The sequence below is a fragment of the Cetorhinus maximus genome, chromosome 20, assembly GCF_964194155.1.
Source record: "Cetorhinus maximus chromosome 20, sCetMax3.hap1.1, whole genome shotgun sequence".
NCBI lineage: Eukaryota > Metazoa > Chordata > Chondrichthyes > Lamniformes > Cetorhinidae > Cetorhinus > Cetorhinus maximus.
This window is the reverse complement of record NC_135898.1, coordinates 56,402,273-56,425,018: the sequence shown is the minus strand read 5'-3', so window position 1 is coordinate 56,425,018 and position 22,746 is coordinate 56,402,273. Positions and strand designations below refer to the sequence as shown.

Below are 22,746 nucleotides of genomic sequence, written 5' to 3'. Positions count from 1 at the left end.
ATGTCCACCAGTATGTTTGAGGCCTTGCACGATCGATGGGTACCACAGGAACTGGAGGGCCTACTTGGCATTTGTAAGTAAGTTCGTGAGTAACTAAGTTCGCAAGTTTATGAGCTTTCTTTGCTTTATGGCTAAGTTTAAAGGGGTGGGGGGGGGGGGCACTTTTATTTGATGATACTAGGACAGACCAGTGTTTCCTTGTTGAATTATTTAGAAAACACATCTACTGGGAGAGAGGGTCAATGGTGTATTGTATTGACAATTGCATTGTGCATTTTGTCCACTTGAGGCTACCATATACACATGTACCAGCAGAGGGAATCTGCTAGGAATCTGCGGTGTCATAAAGGATCCATATTTAACAGCTTGTGTAGTTCTAATTCTAAATGCCTCTGGTGGAATATATTACTGTCTCTGTTCCAAGAACTTTACAAATATCCTTTCATTAGAACTCAAAGTGCCACATATTTATTGGCTATATCATTAATTTTCAATTATTGTTTTCAACAGTATGTTGCTTACACAGTTCTCTCATAACATATCTGCACCATCCACAATATTTCAGACATTTAGCAGAAACAAATCTGAAAAAGAGCTCCCCATCTGTGAATGGAAAGCATTTTTTGCACCAGAGTTATTGAGAATTCTTACCTAATTGTCATGAGATGTTAATTCCTAAGAAAAGTGAAAAGCCTATCAGTGTCAGACTTTTCAAACTCACCCTTCTGGACTTGCCTTTCGCAGTGTTTGTTTGATTGAATGAAAGGTTGGTCTCCTGTCTGCACATTCAGCCCAGCAGGCATCCAGCAGGGTGGCGATCTGTTCATTGCATTTTTCAGGCGACAACGTTGGTCTCAGCAGTGTCACAGGGTTTATGATTCTATTAATAATTTCTAAATAAAATAAAATATATAATGAAAAACTATTGTGGTTATTACTGATAGCTTTTTAAAATCCAAAATATATTTCATTGACAAATTCCTCAAGTTATTCTGTGTCCAAATCAATGCCGAACCAGACCAATGGTTTCAACATTTATTCTAAGAACATAAGAACAGAATAAATAGGAATAGGAGTAGACCATTTAGCCCCTAGAGACTGCTCCACCATTCAATAAGATCATGGCTGATCTTCTTGTGTTTCAATTTCCACATTCACACCTAACCCTGATAACCTTTGCTTCCCTTGCCTAACAAGAATCTATCTACCTCTGCCTTAAAAATATTCAATGACCCCGCCTCCACCATCTTCTGAGGCAGAGAATTCCAAAATTGCACAACCCTCTTAGAGAAAAAATTTCTCCTCATCTCTGTCCTAAAAGGGCAACCCCTAATTTTAAAACATTGCCCCCTAGTTCTGGACTCACCCACAAGAGGAAACATCCTTTCGACATCAACCTTGTCAAGGCCGTCCAGGACCTTGTATACTTCAATCAAGTCACCCTTTACTCTTCTAAACTCCAGTGGAAATTTGCACAGTCTGTCCAACCTTGCCTGATAAGACAACCCACTCATTCCAGGTATCAATCTAGTAAACCTCCTCTGAACCAACTCCATTGCATTTACATCCTTTCTTAAATAAGGAAACCAAAACTGCACACAATATTTGAGGTGCGGTCTTATCTTCTCTAGTAGGAAGGAACATAGGGAGGCAGTGGTATAGTGGTATTGCCGCTGGACTAGTAATCCAGAGACCCAAGGTAATGCTCTGGGAACCTGGGGTCGAATGGTGGAATTTAAATTCAATAAAAAATCTGGAATTAAAAGTCTATGATGACCATGAAACCATTGTTGATTGTTATAATGCCCTTAAGGAAGTCTGCCGTCCTTACCTGGTCTGGCCTACATATGACTCCAGACCCACAGCAATATGGTTGACTCTTAAATGCCCTCTGCAATGGCCCAGCAAGCCACACAGTTGTATCCAACCACTAAAATAAAGGAATGAAACAGGGAAGACCACTTGGCATCGACCTAGGCACTGGAAATGACAATAGCAAACCCAGCCTTGTCGACCCTGTAAAGTCCTCCTTACTAACATCAGGGGGCTTGTGCCAAAATTGGGAGAGCTGTCTCACAGACTAGTCAAGCAACAGCCTGACATAATCATACTCCCAGAATGATACCTTATAGATCATGTCCCAGACAGCACTATCACCATCCCTGGGTATGTCCTGTCTCTCTGGCAGGACAGAGCCAGCAGAGCTGGCGACACAGTGGTATACAGTCGGGAGGGAGTTGCCCTGGGAGTCCACAATGTTGACTCTGGACCCCATGAAGTCTCATGGCATCAGGCCAAACATGGGCAAGGAAACCTCCTGCTGATTACCACTTACCACCCTCCCTCAGCTGATGAATCAGTGTTCCTCCATATTGAACTTTCACTTGGAGGAAGCACTGGGGGTGGCACAGGTGCAGAATGTACTCTGGGTGGGGGACTTCAATCTCCACCGCCAAGAGTGGCTTGGTAGCACCACTACTGACCGAACTGGCCGAGTCCTAAAGGACATAACTGCTAGACTGGGTCTACAGCAGGTGGTGCAGGAACCATCAAAAGGGAAAAACCTACTTGACCTCATCCTCACTAACTTGGCTGCTGTAGATGCATCTGTCCATGACTGTATCGGTAGGAGTGATGACCGCACAATCCTTGTGGAGACAAAGTCCCATCTTCACATTGATGATACCCTCCATCGTGTTGTGTGGGACTACCCCTGTACTAAATGGGATAGATTTTGAACAGAACTAGCAACTCAAAACTGGGCAACTATGAGTCACTGTAAGCCATCATCAGCAGCAGAATTGTACTCGAACACAATCTGTACCCTCATGGCCCAGCATAACTCCCACTCTATCATTACCATCAAGCCAGGGGATCAACCCTAGTTCAAAAGAGTGCAGGAGGGCATGCCAGGAGCAGCACCAGACATACCTAAGAATGAGGTATCAACCTGGTGAAGCTATAACACAGGACTACTTGTGTACCAACAGCATAAGCAACAAGTGATAGACAGAACTAAGTGATCCCACAACCACTGGATCAGATCTAAGCTCTGCAGTCCTGCCACATGCAGTTGTGAATAGTGGTGGACAATTAAACAACTCACTGGAGGAAGAGGCTCCACAAATATCCCCATACTCAATGATGGAGGAGCCCAGCACAAAACATAAGGCTGAAGCATTTGCAAGAATCTTCAGCCAGAAGTGCCGAGTGGATGATCCATCTCGGCCTCCTCTGGAGGCCCCCAGCATCATAGATGCCAGTCTTCAGCCAATTCGATTCACTTCACGTGATATCAAGAAACGGCTAAAGACATTGGATACTCCAAAGGCTATGGGCCCTGATAATATTCCAGCAATTGTACTGAAGACTTGTGCTTCAGAACTTGCTGTGCCCCTAGCCAAGCTGTTCCAGTACAGATACAGCACTGGCATCTACCTGGCAATGTGGAAAATTGCCCAGGTATATCCTGTACACAAAAAGCAAGACAAATCCAATCTGGCCAATTATCGGCCCATCAGTCTACTCTTGATCATCAGTAAAGTGATAGAAGGGGTCATCAACAGTGCTATGAAGTGGCACTTGCTTAGCAATAACCGGTTTACTGATGCTCAGTTTGGGTTCTGCCAGGGCCACTCAGCTGCTGACCTCATTACATAGAAACATAGAAAATAGGAGCAGGAGTCGGCCTTCGGCCCTTCGAGCCTGCTCTGCCATTCATTATGATCATCCAACTCAATAGCCTGTTCCCGCTTTCTCCCCATATCCTTTGATCCCTTTCACCCCGAGAGCTATATCTAACTCCTTCTTGAAAACATATAATGTTTTGGTCTCAACTACTTTCTGTGGCAGCAAATTCCACAGGCTCACCACTCTCTGGGTAAAGAAATTTCTCCTCATCTCAGTCCTAAATGGTCCACCCCGTATCCTCAGACTGTGACCCCTGGCTCTGGACTCCTCCACCATCGGGAACATCCTTCCTGCATCTACCCTGTCTAGTCCTATTAGAATTTTATAGGATTCTATGAGATCCCCCTCATTCTTCTGAACTCCAGCGAATATAATCCTAACTGACTCAATCTCTCCTCATATATCAGTCCTCCCTTCCCAGGAATCAGTCTGGTAAACCTTCGCTGCACTCCCTCTATAGCAAGAACATCCTTCCTCAGATAAGGAGACCAAAACTGCACACAATATTCCAGGTGTGGTCTCACCAAGGCCCTGTATAATTGCAGCAAGGCATCCCTGTTCCTGTACTCGAATCCTATGGCTGTGAAGGCCAACATACCATTTGCTTTCTTTACCGCCTGCTGCACCTGCATGCTTACCTTCAGTGGCTGGTGTACGAGGACACCCAGGTCTCATTGTACATTCCCCTCTCTCAATTTATAGCCATTCAGTTAATAATCTGCCTTCCTGTTTTTGCTACCAAAGTGGATAACCTCACATTTATCCACATTATACTGCATCTGCCATGCATTTACCCATTCACTCAGCTTGTCCAAATCACACTGAAGCATCTCTGCATCCTCCTCACAGTTCACCCTCCCACCCAGCTTTGTGTCATCTGAAAATTTGGAGATATTACATTTAGTTCCCACAACTAAATCATTAATATATATTGTGAATAGCTGGGGTCCCAGCACCGATTCCTGCGGTACCCCACTAGTCACTGCCTGCCATTCGTAAAAAGATCTGTTTATTCCTACTCTTTGTTTCCTGTTTTCCAACCAATTTTCTATCCATCTCAATACATTACCCCCAATCCCATGCACTTTAATTTTATATGCTAATCTCTTATGTGGGACTTTGTCTAAAAGCTTTCTGAAAGTCCAAATAAACCACATCCACTGGCTCCCCCTCATCAACTCTACTAGTTACATCCTTAGAAAATTCCAGTAGATTTGTCAAGCATGATTTCCTTTTTGTAAATCCATGCTGACTCTGTCCGATTCTGCCTCTGTTTTCCAAGTGCTCAGCCATTAAATCTTTTATAATGGACTCTAGAATTTTCCCCACTACTGACATCAGGCTGACTGGTCTATAATTCCCTGCTATCTCTCTACCTCCCTTTCTAAATAATGGGGTTACATTAGCTACCCTCCAATCTGTAGGAACTGTTCCAGAGTCTGTAGAATCTTGGAACATGACCACCAATGCATCCATTATTTCTAGGGCCAATTCCTTAAGTACAATGGGATGTAAATTATCAGGCCTGGGATTTATTGACCTTCAATCCCATCAATTACCAACACCATTTCCCTACTAATACTGATTTCTTTCAGTTCCTCCCTCTCACTAAACCCTGTGTTCCCCAACATTTCTGGTATGTTATTTGTGTCCTCCTTTGTGAAGACAGAACCAAAGTATGTATTTAGTTGGTCAGCCATTTCTTTGTTCCCCATTATAAATTACCCTGTTTCTGACTGACATTTGTCTTCACCAATCTTTTTCTCTTCACATGCCTGTAGAAACTTTTACAGTCAATTTTTATGTTCCCCACAAGCTTACTCTCGTAAGTTCTCTGGTCCAAGCATGGACTAAAGAGCTGAACTCCAGAGGTGAGGTGAGAGTGACTCCCATTGACATCAAGGCAGCATTTGACCGAGTGTGGCGTCAATGAGCCCTAACACAACTGAAGTCAATGGGAATCAAGGGGGAAACTCTCCGCTGGTTGGAGTCAACCTAGCACAAAGGAAGATGGTTGTAGTTGTTGGAGGTCAATTATTTCAGTTCCAGGGCAGAGTTCCTCAGGGTAGTGACCTCGACCCAATCATCTTCAGCTGCTTCATCAATGACCTTCCTTCCATCATAAGGTCAGAAGTGGGGATGTTTGCTGATGATTGCACAACGTTCAGCACCATTCACAACTCCTCAGATACTGAAGCAGCCCATATCCAAATGCAGCAAGACTTGGGCAATATCCAGGCTTGGGCTGACAACTGGCAAGTAATATTTGTGCCACACAAGTGCCTGGCAATGACTATCTCCAACAAGAGAGAATCTAACCATCGCCCCTTGACATTCTATGGTGTCGCCATCGTTGAATCCCCACTATCAACATCTTGGGAGTTACCATTGACCAGAAACTGAACTGGACTAGCAAAATAAATACTGTGGTTACAAGAGCATGTCAGAGCTAGGGATCCTGCGATGAGTAATTCACCTTCCAACTCCCCAAAACCTGTCCACCATCTACAAGGCACAAGTCAGGAGTGTGATGGAATGCTCCCCACTTGCCTGGATGAGTGCAGCTCCAACAACACTCAAGAAGCTCAACACCATCCAGGACAAAGCAGTGCATTTGATTGGTGCCCTTTCCACAAACATTCACTTCCTCCATCACTGACAAACAGTGTAGCAGTCTGTACCATCTATAAGACGCACTGCAGGAATTCACCAAGGCTCCTTAGACAGCACCTTCCAAACCTGTGACTGCCATCATCTAAAAGGATAAGGGCAGCAGACACATGGGGACACCAACACCTGGACATTCCCCTCCAAACCACTCACTATCCTGACTTGGAAATATATCGCTGTTCCTTCACTGTCGCTGGGTCAAAATCCTGTAACTTGCTCCCTAACAGCACTGTGGGTGTACCTACACCATAGGGACTGCAGCGGTTCAAGAAGCCAGCTCACCACCACCTTCTCAAGGGTAATTAGGGCCGGGCAATAAATGTTGGCCTAGCCACATCCCGCAAATGAATTTTTAAAAAACAGAAACAGGCCATTCAGTCCCTTGAGCCACTATTCAATGATTTATAACTTAACTTCATTTAACCAACTTGGTTCCATGCCTCTTAATATCATTACTTAACAAAAATGTATCAATCTCAGTTTTGAAATTTTCAGTTGACTTAGCCTCAACAATATTGGTGTGGGGAGAGTTCCAGATTTCCCTTACTCTTTATGTGAAAATGTTTCCCTCTTTAACAGTTTTTAATACCTTATAAAGCCCAATTCCATCCAATACTTGAATTCTGCTACTATATGTGCTAATATCTCTCCCACACTCTCAGACAGTGTTACGAGGTCTGATAAAAGCAAAATACTGCGGGTGCTGGAAATCTGAAGCTCCGAAAAAGGGTCATATGAACTCGAAATGTTAACTTTGTTTTTCTCTCTCCACAGATGCTGTCAGACCTGCTGTTTTTCCAGCAGTTTCTGTTTTTGTTACGAGATCTGACTTACCTTCTCACCGAGTGGGGGGGCCTGAGAACTACAACTCCCAGCATACCTCGGGAGTTTCTGCGCATGCACGGACCGGGAGCGGCCGGTGCATCCGCAATCCAGCATTTTGTGGTTCTTCAGGCTCAGGCTGGACCCGGTGCATCTGCATAAAAGGAAAATGGTGTGAAAACAGTGTCATATGACTCAGGAGCGGAGCGTCATTAATAAGGAAGAGTCTCAGGCAGGGGACAGGGAGAAGGGACAGGGAGAGGTCCCAAATGAGGAGTCCCAGGCAGGAGGCAGGGAGAGAGGACAAGGAGAGGTCCCAAAGGGAGTCCCGGGCAGAGGATGGGGAAAGGTCCCAGTTAAGAAGAAAGAAGAGCAGAGAAGGAGGCTCCAGGCAGAAAAAGGGCTGTGGTTAGCTAGAAATGCTCTGGCAAGCGGAGGAGGCAACAGAAGGCTGGTGAGTCCGTGGCTGTGGGCTGTTGGGGCGAAGATACCCTTTTGGAGCAGTAGTGTTCTGCTCAGCACAACCGAAGAGCTGAAGTTGTGTTTGTGAGTTGATGCTGAAGTGCAGACTTAGGATTTCAGAGAACAGAATCTCAGGAGACAAGATTGAAACCCTGCGAAGTGGGCCGTTGTTGAGGCCGTCCAAGTAGGAGTCACTTTTGGAGAGAATTCCAAGGTGAGATTTTTGAAGGTAAAGACCAGAATCCCTCGTAAGAAAGACAGAGTTTCAATGAAATTGGTTGACTTACAGTGTTACTAACGTCTGGGTGGGTTGTTGAGAAATCTGTGGAATCTGCATCTGCCATTTATAATGCAATGTGGTGTAATCAACCACAGTTGCCTGTTAATTCACATGTACCTCATATCAACCCTGAATGTTAGAGTGTAAGATAGATAGTGTAAATTGTTTCATCTTTCCAACCTCGTATAATAAAGTTTATTTGTGTTTCCTCAAAACCTGTGAAGTATTGTGGCTTTATTCTCTTAGCAAGTTTCCTGTGCCTTCCTGACCCCATGCCATTTTCATATGGCCATTTTTTGTGGTCAGGAATAGCTTGGGTTGTGACCCCGCATGCACATCCACTGACATTGGGGTTGCCATTGACAGCTCTAGGGGAAATTTGCTTTTTCTGTCCCACGGTATCTTCATCAGGTCAGGCAGGTTTTGGAAGGCTTCTGAAAACCCATTTATTTTAACGGTTAATGGACCTTGGGGAGAAGCCTGCTAAGGCATTGGGAACATCCTGATAGGTAAGTGTTGCTTGCCAACTTCAAATGTCATTATTAGATGCTGTCTTATAAGTTGTTTTTTTTTATTGCAGTGATTGACTATAGGGCTCCATCCTGCAAAGGTAAGTTGACCATTACATTGATCAGCATTGTGTAAGTGCAGAGATGCATAAGAATACTTTTCCCATTGGGAAATGTACAATCATGCATTCAAAACTATAGAAAACAGTGCTTGGGAGCTCTAGTGGCATTATCTGAAGAGATTTAAAAGTATACTTTAAAAGTATATCCCTTTAAATTTGAAAAACAAATTGGTCTTCAGATTCACCTTGGAGGGAGAAAAACACCCATTCTCATGGACCGCTTTGATTCACAGGACATCTGGTGTATCTTAGAAACAAAAGGGCAATCTGTTCTTGTAATTTCAATAGACTTCATTATCAATGAGCTGTAATGGTTTGCTTTAACAGCTGAGGTTATTATGAATGCTTGACTGAGTTTAAAATCTATCTCTTATCTCAGCAAGGAATTGTATTCACAGTTTCATTGACAGTTTTAAGGGGTTATTAAAGGATTATCTGTCTTTGATGAGGTTACTTAATATAATTTTGCTTGATTTTACAGAAGACTGACCACTTGAGGGATTTAAGTACTTTTCACTGAGTCAGGATTTTCTTTTAAATGTGAACAGTTGTGTTTTTTATTGACAGCTCTATTATCCTGTTAGAGGTATACTTTTTAATATTATTTTTGAAGATTCTCATTGCTATTTCTGGCTCCTGATTACCTTACATATTGGATACTGGGTGAATGCCTATGTGGATACAGGGGGGCTTGGAGGGGGCATGAGGGATTTGAGAGGCCCTGGAGGGGACATGGGAAAAATGCAGGTGCATGGAGGGGACATGGGACTATGAGAGAGCACATTTGGTGGGTGGGGCAAGAGGGTTAGGGAAAATGAGAACCATGTTGGAGAGCTGGGCTGATGTCCTAGTGAACCAGGGTGGGTCTTCTAACTGGCCCATTTCAGCACCCATACTCTTCCAGTGCTGCCTTGGGATCCGGGAAAGCAGAGCCATCCCCAGCCATGTCTCCAGAAGACACAAAAATGGTGGATATGAACAGAGGTGACAGGCTCGTGTTTCGGAAGTGGGGAAATTGCCCAGCTTGTGTTTCCCGAGCTAGACAAAAAAATCAGGCTCTTGCCTGATTGGCACTCACTCTCACATCTCTGACCCCTCTATTTTATTCATTGTAATCTAGCAGAGGTGATCTGCCTAAGGGCAGGTCCTCTGCCTATTTCTCCACACCTTGCGGTCTTGTTCCTCTTCAGTTGCTTGTGGGAGCCTCCCGTTTTCAATTTCAAGTTATCGAACTTAATCATTTTCTTTCTCCCTCTTGGTCTACGTCCCTCTAATCTTCCTTCAATCACCTCCTTCAAAAAGTTCTCATTCTTTAGAATATGGCCAATCCAACCTTGTTGCTTTTTCTTGATGATATTCATTAACAACCTTTCCTCCTCCACTATCTTGAGAACTTCTTTATTGCTCTTCATTGTGGGCCAACTGACCCACTTCATCCTTCTCAAGAAACACATTTCACAACTTTCTCTTCTTTGGAATTATAAGCTATTCTCCTTTAAACCTTCCTCTTTCTTTCCATTTTAAATTACAACTATATTGGCCTTCACAATTTTTTTCTAACCCACATCTTCACTGTATTGAAAGTAAGACTCATAATGCTTAACTTATTACCACTATTGATCTTGTGGTTTTCTACAGCCTACAGCTTTTAACGAAAGACTTGCACTTATATTGTACTATTCACAACCACTGGACGTCTCAAAGAGTTTTATAGCCAATGAAGTACATTTGAAGTGTAGTCACTGTTGTAATTTAGGGAAGCCCAAGCTTGGTGTCATCCAACCTTCACTTAATTTACCTTCTAATCTTCTCAATGTTTCATAGTTTAGGTGACACAACCATTCACATAGTTTCTTAATAAATGAAACAAATAGACAATTCAGTAGAATGTCCTTCAATGGTTTGTCCTCATGATTCAATACTGGAACATCCAAGCCTAGACTATATAAATCCCAGTGTAAAGAGTCTTAGCACAAACTAGAGGAGGTTGTGTTCCTGGGATGCCTTGTAGATGCAATTGTTATGGTCCCCAGTTTAGAGTCTGTAACTGATTTTGTTTAGCCTTGGTTTACTTTCCTTTTTATGTAGCATGTAACTCAAGCCTACAACAGTCCCAAGTTGTGTCTGATGCTTAACTAAATAGTATATCGCATTACTTACATTCTCTTCATTATTAAAGGAAAACTAAACTTGAGCAGCAAAGTCATAGTTTTATTATATTTCTACATTATTCCTTGTTTTCTATTCCTAAGCTATTTCCCAATCCCTCAGTCAGAATGTTCCTCTGAATGCAGTACTCCAGATGGAGTTTGACCAAGGCTTTGAACAACTGACCCCATCTGGAGTACTCAGCCCGGTTTGTAAAGTGAACCACAGGGAGGATACAGTGGCTATGGAGGGATAGAATGCAAATTTCCAAGAATGGTAACAGGGGTTAAAGGATTAAATTATGAGGACAGGTTGTACATAATTTGTCTGTATTAATTTGAGTTAAAAGATTGAGAGGTGATCTAATCGAGATGTTTAAAACGATAAACGGATTCAAAAGTTTAGATGTGAAAAAAACTACTACTTCTGGTCAGCGAATCAGGAATGAAATTAGAGCTGGACCATTTAGGAAAGCAATTAGGCAGTGTTTTTTCACACAGTGTCGTACAACACCCTGCCCCCCCCACCCCCACCCCAACCCCCTACCCCCTCCTCCCAACAAAGCGCTGTGGGAGTTGGGTCAACTGAAAATTGACTGATTTGATAGATTTTTTTAAAATGAGGAAATCAAGAGGTATCAAATAAAGGTGGGCAAAAGGAATTGATTGAATTGTATGGCAGAACAGGGCACAATGGGCTGAATGGCCCACTCCTATGTTCACTTATTTTAATTTATTTGCAGGATGTAGGCATCATTGGAAAAGCTGGCATTTATTGATCATTTTTTGTTGCCTTGTGTAGTATAAGGGTCTGGCACATACTGAATTAATGTGAGACTGAGTACAATACACTGTGATGTAAGAAGGCGCATGACCCAGACCTAGGATCAGCGTGGTGTTGAGCAGAGATGCGTGAAGACCTAGACATGGAGATAGCTCCTTGCTGTACCCTTTACTGTATATATGTATATAGTTACAAGTAGTTAATAAAGACTTGCTGTTACCTACTGATGACTACAAAGACTCCTTTAAGAGACACCATTCTATTACCAACACCCTCACAAGACACTGAGTGGTTTGATACTAGTGAATGGCTTGCTAGGGCCACTTCAGAAGGTAGTTAAGCCTCAACCACATTGCTGTGGAACAGGAATCACAGACTGGTTAAGAATGACACTTTCCTTCCCTCAAGGACATTAGTGTGCCAGCTGAGTTTTTACAATATCCAATGCTTCATGATCACTTTTACTGGTACCAGCTTTATATTTCCAGATCTTTTAAAAAAAACTCTGAATTCAAATTCTGAAACTAGTCACAGTGGGATTTGAACACATGTTCTCTGGATTATTAGTTGATCAGGTTATAGTAGATTATATTTTGGTGATTTAGATTGTCAAAATGTTACTCTTCATTCAGAATAAGAAATAAATTAGAAGAAATCATAGCACCTGTGTAAAACTTACACATCTGATTTAATTATTTTAACATAAAGTTCATACTATTAAAAAACTTAGATCCTCAGAACAAAACATGTAACTCCATTTAGAAAACACAACAGTTGACATTTCTGAGTATCTTTACCTTAATAGGTAATTCTGTGACAAAACACATCAGTAAATCTTTCAAACCTTTGTCTGTTTTCCTCTCTTACCTATTTTGCTCCCATAGAATTTACATCAGAAAGTATTAATTTTTCTTAATTCTTAAATTTCTACTTTTTTGCTCAAAACCTGAACCTATTTTTCCATTTTTTTCTCCATTTTCTTTTTACATTTGTGCTACGGGAAACATCATTCCCCAGTACAGGCAGCAATGCAATGACATGTTCCCAAACTTCTATCACAGCTGTGTTATCAATCTCCACTAGGGGATGCAAAAAAGCAGTGTCAACTTCACAGTTTTACTCCCTGTGTACTCAAGTACCTTACAACGATTCTCTACTTCTTCTCAACTCCCCCAAGGTCAGCAATATGTAGACACACAGACACAAACTGAACCATTTCACTGCTGCTCTATGTTGGGTAGCAACTCTGCTCATACGTTTTTATGGAAACGATATTGCAATTGTTTTTTTGCGGTATGCTGGTGAATTTGTATTCTCTTTCTCTGTCACTAAACAACACAGGACTGCTAGGTTTCATCCACTGAATGAACACTGGTTCCAGTTCCCCACCTTACACCCCCTCACTTGCCTTCACTCTTCTCCAGTGGTAGTCTGGGGCAACATGTTATTTTGAAGTCTGTAAATTGCCTGTAGTATAACAGCATAAGAAGAGATGGATTGAGAAAAGGCTATTTGTCTTCAAGCCCACTTATTCACACAGCATATATAAACACTCTATCATGGGCTCTACCCAATCCATTTAACCTCCTGTAGAAAGGTTCAGATTAGGATTCTCCCTCCCTTCTCACCACCAAGGTTATCTTAACCATAGCTTCAGAATATCTGCCTCACTTTATATCCTGCATTGTACAGCCATGACCGTGCCCCTCTCAGTCATTTTTCTAATGAAGAAAGTTCATTTCTGTGAGTTTGTCTTCAAAATCTATACCTTGAATTCTGCAATTATTCTTGTTGCTCCTTTTTGAACCTGCTCTATCTTATAAATGTGAAGGTAAGGTATCCAAAATTTCACATGATATTCCAGCTCTGGCCTTATGGATAATCTCTACAGATTTCCAACAACTTGTTTGCCCTTGACATGGAATGCAATGCATGATTAGCCATATTATTCACAGTTTCACACTCACTGGGTACTTTCAGTGAGTAGTCCCCTCAATATTGATGTGAACAGTAGGGGATTCAGAATTAATTCCATGGACTCCAATGGTTACTGTGCCCTACACCAAACAGGGTGGCCATGAAATTCAACACCGTAGTGCCTGGTTTTTTTAAAAACACTGAGTGCTGTTTTGACTCCAAACTGACATCTGCAGCATGCGCGCACACTTCTAGTACAAGCTGTGCCTGGTGTGATCTTGATGAGGCTAGTAACACATTTTCAAGGAGCATCCATTGGAAGAATGAAGAGTTGGCAGATTGTGTTGTCAATCGGTGTGTTATGCTGTTTTGACATCCATGCTGCCAATTTGGAGCTCAATGCTCCAAGTAACGGCATCTCTTAAACATGCACAGCTGCACATGTGTTCAGTGGCAGGGAGGCATCCCTCCTCCAGCTCTATTTAAAGGGATAATCACTGTTTCCAGCCTAGTTGCTGACAGATCTTTACTAACATTTTCTACAAATGTAAAAGTGTTTGGTGGTTCTTAGAGTTGTTGAAAATGACTGAATTCTACAGGGGAGGGTAGGTTTCTTCACAAAGCACTTACTCCCGGACACTGGTGCAGTAGTTTGCACCCCTTTGGCCTGTAACATGGCTGGGAGAATGTACAGAATAGACACAAGCTTCTGGAAGAGGATAGAGGAGGGGAAGAGGGAGGGAGAAGGGCCCTTAGCAGGCTGAAAGTATCTGTATTCCAAAAGAGAGCTCCATACGTTTCATTGTCTCTTGCCAGAGAGATGCAACTGACGCAAGCATGTGTCTCCACAAGGATTGCAGGTTTCTTCAGGGTGCAGGGTATCATTGATTGCAATTGCATCATTTTGCGGATGCCAAAGTAAATTTTGAGATGTAATTCAACCAGAAGGGATTTCACCCCTCAGTGTCCAACTGGTATGCAATGATATGCAGGGTATTATTAAGGACGTTATAGCAAGATACTTAGAAAATAATATAAAAGCAAAATACTGCGGATGCTGGAAATCTGAAACAAAAACAAATATAGCTGGAAAAACTCAGCAGGCCTGACAGCATCTGCAGAGAGGAACACAGTTAACATTTCGAGTCCATATGACTTTTCATCAGAACTAACGAAATTTAGAAATGTGGTGAAATATAAGCTGGTTGAGGGGGGTGGGACAGGTAGAGCTCTACCCCCCTCAACCAGCTTGTATTTCACCACATTTCTATATTTCGTTAGTTCTGATGAAGGGTCATACAGACTCGAAACGTTAACTGTATTCCTCTCCGCAGATGCTGTCAGGCCTACTGAGTTTTTCCAGCTATTTTTGTTTTGACCTAGAAAATAATAATGGGATCAGGCAGAGTCTACGTGGTTTTGTGAAAAGAAATTTGTATTTAACTAATTTATCAGAGTTTTTGAGGAAGTAACAAGCAAGGTAGATAAAGGAGAACCTGTAGATGTGGTATAGTTAGATTTCCAAAAGGCATTTGATAAAATGCCACATCAAAGGTTACTACACAAGATAAGAGCACATGGAATAGGGGGTAACATATTAGCATGGATAAAGGATTGGTTAACTAACAGGAAGCAGAGAGTAGGGATAAATGTGACTTTTTTGGGTTGGCAACCTTTAACTAGTGAAGTACCAGAGGGACCAGTCCTGGGGTCTGAACTATTTACAATGTCTATCAATGATTTGGATGAGGAGACTGAATGTATGGTAGCTAAATTTGCCAATGACACCAAGATAGGTAGGGAAGTAAGTTGTCAAGAGGAGGTAGAGAGTCTTCAAAGGGACATAGATGGGCTAAGAAATCCAAAAATTTGGCAGATGGAGTTTAATGTGGGAATATGTGAACTTGCCCTGGCAGGAAAAATAGAAAAATAGTGCACTATTCAAATGGAGAGAGAATGCAGAACTCAGTGGTACAGAGAGATCTGGATGTCCTGGTGCCTGAATCACAAACAGTTAGCATGCAGGTACAGCAAGTGATTAGGAAGGCAAATGGAATGTTGGTTATTATTGCAAGGGAAATGGAATATAAAAGTAGGGAAGGTTTACTGCAGCTGTACAGGGCCTTGGTGAGACCATATCAGGTGTACTGTGTACAGTTTTGGTCTCCTTTTTTGAATAAAAGATATAATTGTGTTAGAAGCAGTTCAGAGAAGGTTCACTCGACTCATTCTTGGGATGAAGGGGTTATCTTAAAAAGAAAGGTTGAACAGGTTGGGCCCACTGGAGTTCAAAAGAATGACACGTGATTTTATGGAAACATAAAGATCTTGAGGGGACTTGATAGGGTGGCTTTGAGAGGATGTTTCCTCTTGTGCGGGAGACTAGAATTAGGTGACATAGTTTAAGAATGAGGTCTCCTTTTTAAGGTGGAGATGATTAGAATTTTTTTTCTCCCAGAGGGCTGTTAGTCTGTGGAATTCTCTTCCCCAAAAAGCAGTGGAGACTGGGTCATTGAATTTATTCAAGGCTGCATTAGATAGCTCTTTGATAGATGAAGGAGTCGCGGGTTATGTGGGGTAGACAGGAAAGTAGAGTTGACAGCACAACCAGATCAGCCATGATCTCATTGAATGGCGGAGCAGGCTTGAAGGGCTGAATGGCCTTCTCCTGCTCCTAAATCCTATGTATCATACAAGTCAATGCCCCTTATCCTGTCAGCAGTCATGATGCCTCCATTCACTGCCAGTCCTCTGTACCATCTGCAATTGAACCACCACGACAAGACGGAAGGTGCCTACTCTGCAATCCTTTGACATCATGGTTCTTGACTCTGGTGTGCCATCTTCATGGGTAGCAAGTATATAACGAAAGCCATGCCGCCACATGAAATACAATTGGGCAGACCATTAGAGTGCTTAAACAACATTTCTATTGTTTAGAGCACTCTGGAGAGCCCTGCAGTACTTAGCAGAGTGGGTATCAAGATCTGTATTACAAAATAGAGCTCCATACGTTCCATTGTCTCTTGCCAGAGAGATGCAACTGACGCAAGCATGTGTCTCCACAAGGATTGCAGGTTTCCTAAGCGTGCAGGGTATCATTGACTGCAATAGCATCATTTTGGTTGCATTACAGCTCAAAATTTACTTTGATCAGGATATATAGTGCGAAACCTTACCATTGCTACCAGCTATACAGTGGCAAGCTGAGGAAGAGGAAGAGGAGGAGTAGAAAGAGGTGGAGGAGAAAGAGTATGAGGAGAAGGAAGGAAGATAAACCATAACAATTGATACAAATCAATGTTTTACCTTCTGAGTTGATCTGAAGATCATGGAAGGGCCCCTTATCCCCATGATACAGCAGCTCTCTTATAATAACGGCAAAACTGTATACATCTGCTTTCTGTGTTCCATTCAACGGGTATTCATTGAGTCGCAACAGTTCTGGAGCAGTCCAGTACAGCTCTGTAAGAAGATAAATTGAATATGTGTGGAAAATAGATAGCAAATTCCTGAATGCAAGCTTTCTCTTAACCGCTGTTTAACAGTGATTGACTATACCTTCATAGTGCATCTCTTCTGCAGTGATCACTTCCCTTTTGGATCCATATCGCAGCTCCCACAGGCCAAATCCTGATATCTTTATTTGCATCCGACTGTCTACCAGACACGTTTTAGGTTTTAAATTACCATGAGACTTCAGTGGACTGTCGTGTAAAAATATCATTCCCTAGATCAAAATTTTAAAAATCATTAGCTTTGGCATTATCTTATCTCCTGCCTTTACTCTGAGATATTTAATAACAACGGTTTCATTTAATTGTGACCAGCAACACTGAACCTGAGAAAATCTGAGGCAAGATCCAAAGTTGTAGCCAAAATTAATAAAATACTGGTTAGAAAGCAGAGAAATTTACAGCACAGAAGGAGGCCATTCAGCCTATCATGCCTATGCTTGCTATAAAAGTAACAGCCATGCCTAGCCCCACATTCATGCTTTTCATTTGTAACCCTGTGAGTTCCTCATTCTCAAGTGCATGTCCAGCTCCATCCTAAAATTATTTATGGATTCAGCTTTCGCTTCCTTGCGAAGTTCCAGTTCCTCATAAGAAAAAAAATCCCTCATCTCCACATTCAATCTTTTGCCTGTGATTATGAATCAATGATCTCTCGTTATTGACCCACTCATCAGAGGGAATAGTTGTTCTCTCGCTACCCTATCAAAACCTCTCACCATTTTGAAAACCTCTATTAGGTCGCCTCTTAATCATCACGGTTACAGGCAGAAATATCTGAACTTTTCTAAACCTTCATCATAACTGAAGTCCCTCATTCCTGGTAACATCCTGGAAACTTCCTCTGCTACCTTTATAAGGCTTTCACTTCTTTCCTGATGGGTGATTGCCAGAATTAGCCACAATACTCCAGCTGAGGCCTAATCAGTGATTTGTTTTTATTATTTCATGGGATGTGGGTGTCATTGGCAAGGCCAGCATTTGTTGCTTATCCTTAATCGCCCTTGAGAAGGTGGTGGGGATTTATAAAGTTCCAGCATGATCCCTTTGTTTTTATATTCTATCTATGCTTGATAAATGCGAATAATCCAAGGACGATGTCGAAATTGAATTAACATGGTGGCTGAGCACCAGCAAATTGTCTTTAACTTTCATTAACACTGCTGCAACCTCCATAAAGCACTGTACAGAAGAAAATCATTTAAGATTTATTAAATCTGGCATAGGCTAGGTGTCAGAATGTGTATACATTTCCTTCTTGTTATGTGTAATCTTTTTATCACTCAGTATGATTTCAATTGCATTCTGATACTTGGCTCTTGAGCAGCAGTGACCTGTGGAGCATTAAAAATGAAATATCATATTACAAGATTCAGATAAATTACAGAGGATGGGTGCGGAGTCAGGGTGCATTTTCATGAGTGGGCCATTGTAGTAGATAAAAAGAAAAAAAAGCTGAATGCTGGAAATCAGAAAAAAAACATAAACACTGCTGAAAAAAGAGACATGCTATCAAAGCTTTTCATCTTTACTTATCAGGACAGACACAAGAATGCCAAATTTCAAAGGGAACAGCAATTATATTGCATGAGAAAAGAGGTGCTGATTGGTTAGCAAGTCAGCCAGGAATGAAGGGAGGGGGTGTAAAATCTTGAAGGAGTGCCCTCAATGCTCACAGGAAACCCCTCGAATGATGTGCCCCCTTCCTTCCCACCATTTTCCAACTTGGCCTCAAAAATGGACTGTCTACTCCTGCCCGCCTGCCCACACCAACCATGTCATGGTATGGGCAATGTAATATCCCAGTCAATTGGCTTGGTAACAAGCACAATTGACCTTTAATTATTAATTAATTACTCACCCAGAATATTATGGGGGACAGCTCAGGGGTGGGGGGAAAGTTCGTGGGCTATGCACCTCTTGTATTTTATGTGCCTCTCTGCCGGATATATGCCCGGCGGGGGGAGGGGGAGTGTAAAATCTAGCCAATTGAACCCAAAAATTGTATTTCAAACTTGCATGACTTTTAATCAGAATATCAGATTGTGTTTTAAATCCCATTCCCATCACAAATGGTTATATTGGATATCACAATTAATATGTTCTTTGTTACCTTCAAAATATCTAATCTTGCTCCAAGGTACTTACGTTTACTATATCATAAGCAAGTGAGAGCTTGAAAGTCCAATCAAGTTTAAAATCTGTGTTTTTCAGGATATCCTGGTGAAAGAAAATTGAATACTTGTATATTGAATATATTCAGTGACAGATTGTTCTCCCTTATAAACATGTGCTGACTTTTACATTCACCTTTGTGAATGGACGAAAATAACGCCAAATGTTGAAAGTTTAGCTGCAGCTATGAATGGACAAGTGTCCTTGCCAGATGCTTGATCACACACAACTGGATGGTGTGATTTTGCCTGAATCCTGAGGTTTTTGTTTAAAGTCGCAACGTCCCACAAACTACATTGCTTAATTTTATATTTCAATGTTAATGCCACTCAAAAAAAATCACTCCTTTAACTTCTCTAACGTGGAAGATGTTTGTAGTATTTTCACATAGTTCAGTGTTGCATGCACATCTGTGAAGTGACTTTGGATGTTTTATAATGTTACAGGTGCTGAATAAATGCAACTTGCTGTGACTTACAGATGGTGATCATCCGGCATCCGGCCCCTGCGATACAATTTTCCTCCAGTGGAATGAGAAAGCAGCAATAAAAGATATGCATTCCATAGTATTGACCCATGGCAGAAAGGCGCCTAAATGTTCCTAATTAAACACATTTTCAAGTACCATTTTCAATGGGCAACTTTGCTTAAAGGAAAAGGTACTGCCATACTATAGCTGGTTTTAAATCTCTCCATCTGGTGTAAACAGGGCTGAAATGGTCTGAAAATGATGTTGAGTCACTTAGCGTTGTGTTCACTCAGCTGCCTTAGTTGCTGTCATCTTAGAAAGGGCCTTGAGGTGGGTGGCCAGAGTGCCCACCTATAACAGGAAAGTTGCTTATAATATGCAAATTGGGAACTTAATGGTATGCATAGGACCCCAAATACAATTTTGCGGTACTAATGGGCAGAGTAAGCGCTGTGCTTGCTCCACCAAAATTTGTGCCAGGTAGTGTGCGGCGCTCCTCAAAGGAACCAATGGCAAGCGCTCACAAACAGCCTGGAAAGTAAGAAAGACTTACATTTAATTAGCTCGTTTCATGACAATGGAGCACTTTTTGAAGTGTTATTACTGTAACGTAGGAAACGAGGCAGCTAATTTGTGCTCAACGATTTCCCACAAACAGCAATATGATGACCAGATAACCTGATTTTTGTTATGTTGATTGATGCCGGGCTAAATATTGACCAGGTCACCAGGGAGAAGCCCTCTGCTCTTCTTTGAAATAGCACCATGGGGTATTGAAAATTTATTGGGTTAGGCGGGAATGTGGAGTTGAGGTTAAAATCAGATCAGCCATGATCTTATTGAATGGTGGAGAAGGCTCGAAGGGCCAAATGGCCTGCTCCTGCACCTAATTCGTATGTTCGCATGTGTTTTCTGAAAGACAGCACCTCAAATAGTGCAACATGCTCCTTCAGCACTGCACTGGAGTGTCAGCCTTCATTTTTGTGCTCAAGCCTTGAAGTGGGACTTGAACCCAGAACCTTGTGATTCAGAGACAAGTGTGCTACCCAACTGACACACAAGAAAGAAAACCAGGAGTGTCCTTTTCAAAAATAAAACATCCCAAGGTACTTCACTTTAGCTGAAACTAGACAAATATGGACAATGAGGCAAAGAAAAAGATATGAAGAAGAAGACTAAAATGACAAAGTGATGAGTTTTAAGGAGGATCTTAAAGGGTGAGAGGTAGCTGGAGAGGCAGAGGGGTTTAGGGGGGTATTTCCAGAGTGTAGGGCCTAAATGGCTAAGACAACAACTGCCAATAGTGGGATAAAGGGACAGCAGGTGCACAAAAGGCACAAAAGTCTGAACAAAGGAGAGTTTGAGGTTGTTACAGGACCGGAGGAAGTTATAGAGATAAGGAGTGGAGAGGCACTGAAGGAATTTAAACACAAGCATGAGGATTATAAGTTGGAGCTGTTGGAATACCAGGATACGATGTAAGTGAGTAAGAAGTGAGTAGGAACTGGTAGGATACAACAGCAGAGTTTTGGATGAAGTGCAGTGTATGGAGGATGACAAATGGAATAGTTGTGCCTGGGTGAGAGCCTTCCATAGTAGCTGGGCTGCTGCAGGACCAGAGTTGGGTAATATTATTATTTGTTTATTGAATGTGGGTGTATTATTGGCCATCCCTAATTGCCCTCATTAGGAGGGAATTTACAAGTCAACTACATTGCTGTGGGTCTGCAGTCACATGTAGGCCAGATTAAGTGGGTTTTTACAACGATCAGCAATGGTTTCATGGTCATCATCAGACTTTATTAATTCCAGATTTTTTTTTGCATTGAATTCAAATTTTACCATATGTCATGGTGGTGGGATTCAAACCCAGGTCTCCAGAGCATTACCCTGGGTCACTGGAATACTAGTCTAGTGACAATATCACTATCTCCCCGTGGAAGTATGACAGTCTTTGTGATGCAGAGGATAACTAGTCAAGGCTGAATGGAATGCTAAGATTGTGACCAGCTGGATTTAACCTGAGACAATGGGCAGGGAGGGGAATGGAATTGGTTGTGGGAGCTGAAGTCAGTGTTTCAGCCTTCATAATGTTTAACCAGAGGAAATTTCAGCACAGATAATGAATATTAGATTAACAGTTGGGAAGTACAGAGGAAGTGGTGGAGTCAAGAAAGTTGGTGAAGAGAAGAGCTGGGCCTCTCAGCCTATATGAGGAAGCTAACCCTATGTCTGCGGAAGATGTCACGCAGGGTGACATAAGAATGTATTACTGATGATACTTTGGTTATGATCAGGTGGGTAAGAATGAAATCAAGTGAGGGAAATCCCAGTGAGCTTGACAGGAAGGAAGGCAATGAGGAGTGGGCATGGCAGAGGCAGAGGGTGATGGTCCAGTCAACCGTGTCATTGGCTGCAGAGAGATCGTGGTCAACAAGGAGGCATAAATAATGCACTGCAGTCACAGTCCTAGTGAATGTCATTTGTTTCTTTGGTGAGAACCGTTTCAGTTCTGTGGTTTATGACAGTAAATATGACTGAAGAGACAGAACCAGAGCAGGAATACTGGGCATGAACACAACAATACACTCAAACATTTTCAAGAGGTATCAAAATTGGAGATGTGGTAGTAATTTGCAAGGACAAAGGAGTCAATGGGGGGGGCTTTTGAGGGGGTTGATGATGGTGGTTTTGAAAGGGAGAGGTCAGCTCATGTGGAAAGGGAACCACTCACATGGGAGCCAAAATGGGAAGTTTGTTGGTCAGCAGTCTCATGGGAAGAGGGTTAAGAGAGCAGGCAGTCAGCAGATCTTATAGACAAGATGAGCTTGGAGAGGGTACGGAAAGAGAAAGTGGAGAAAAATGTGGGTTCAGAGGTAGGGCATGGGGAAACCTAAGTAGGAGCTTTGCCCTGGTGGACAAGGGAAAGGGGAGGAAGCAATAGAGGCAACTGAACAGATGATCTCAATCTCTGTGAACAGGTATTAAGCTGATAAAGTATGACACACATTTGAGAATACTCAGTGATTCCACATTACTTTATTTCAATCAGCTTACCTTTAAACTTCCCTTTTTGCAGTATTGTGAAATGATACAGTTTTGTGGTGCGTCTATACATATACCAAAGAAAGTTACTAGATTTTCATGTCTCAGTTCTCGCATCTGGAACCAACATTAATAATTC

General features: G+C 42.1%; 1 protein-coding gene and 2 long non-coding RNA genes across 3 annotated transcripts in view; 1 reads left to right on the top strand and 2 right to left on the bottom strand.

The window, feature by feature from the left end:
- Positions 1–22,746, bottom strand: part of LOC144694402 (uncharacterized) — a 1,120,079-nt gene that overhangs the window by 1,031,797 nt on the left and 65,536 nt on the right. The gene's annotated exons all lie outside the window — the stretch shown is intronic.
- Positions 1–22,746, bottom strand: part of gucy2g (guanylate cyclase 2g) — a 120,790-nt gene that overhangs the window by 44,641 nt on the left and 53,403 nt on the right. The window contains exons 12-16 of the mRNA XM_078565301.1: positions 22,620–22,724; positions 19,067–19,138; positions 16,965–17,133; positions 16,713–16,868; positions 722–893 (exon numbers count right to left, since the gene is read on the bottom strand). Coding sequence (XP_078421427.1) covers positions 722–893; positions 16,713–16,868; positions 16,965–17,133; positions 19,067–19,138; positions 22,620–22,724 — 674 coding nt within the window. The remainder of the gene's footprint in view (positions 1–721; positions 894–16,712; positions 16,869–16,964; positions 17,134–19,066; positions 19,139–22,619; positions 22,725–22,746) is intronic.
- LOC144694675 (uncharacterized) lies at positions 7,282–8,139 on the top strand. Its single transcript, XR_013579806.1, has 2 exons — positions 7,282–7,444; positions 7,496–8,139. It is a non-coding gene; the product is annotated as an uncharacterized LOC144694675 (long non-coding RNA).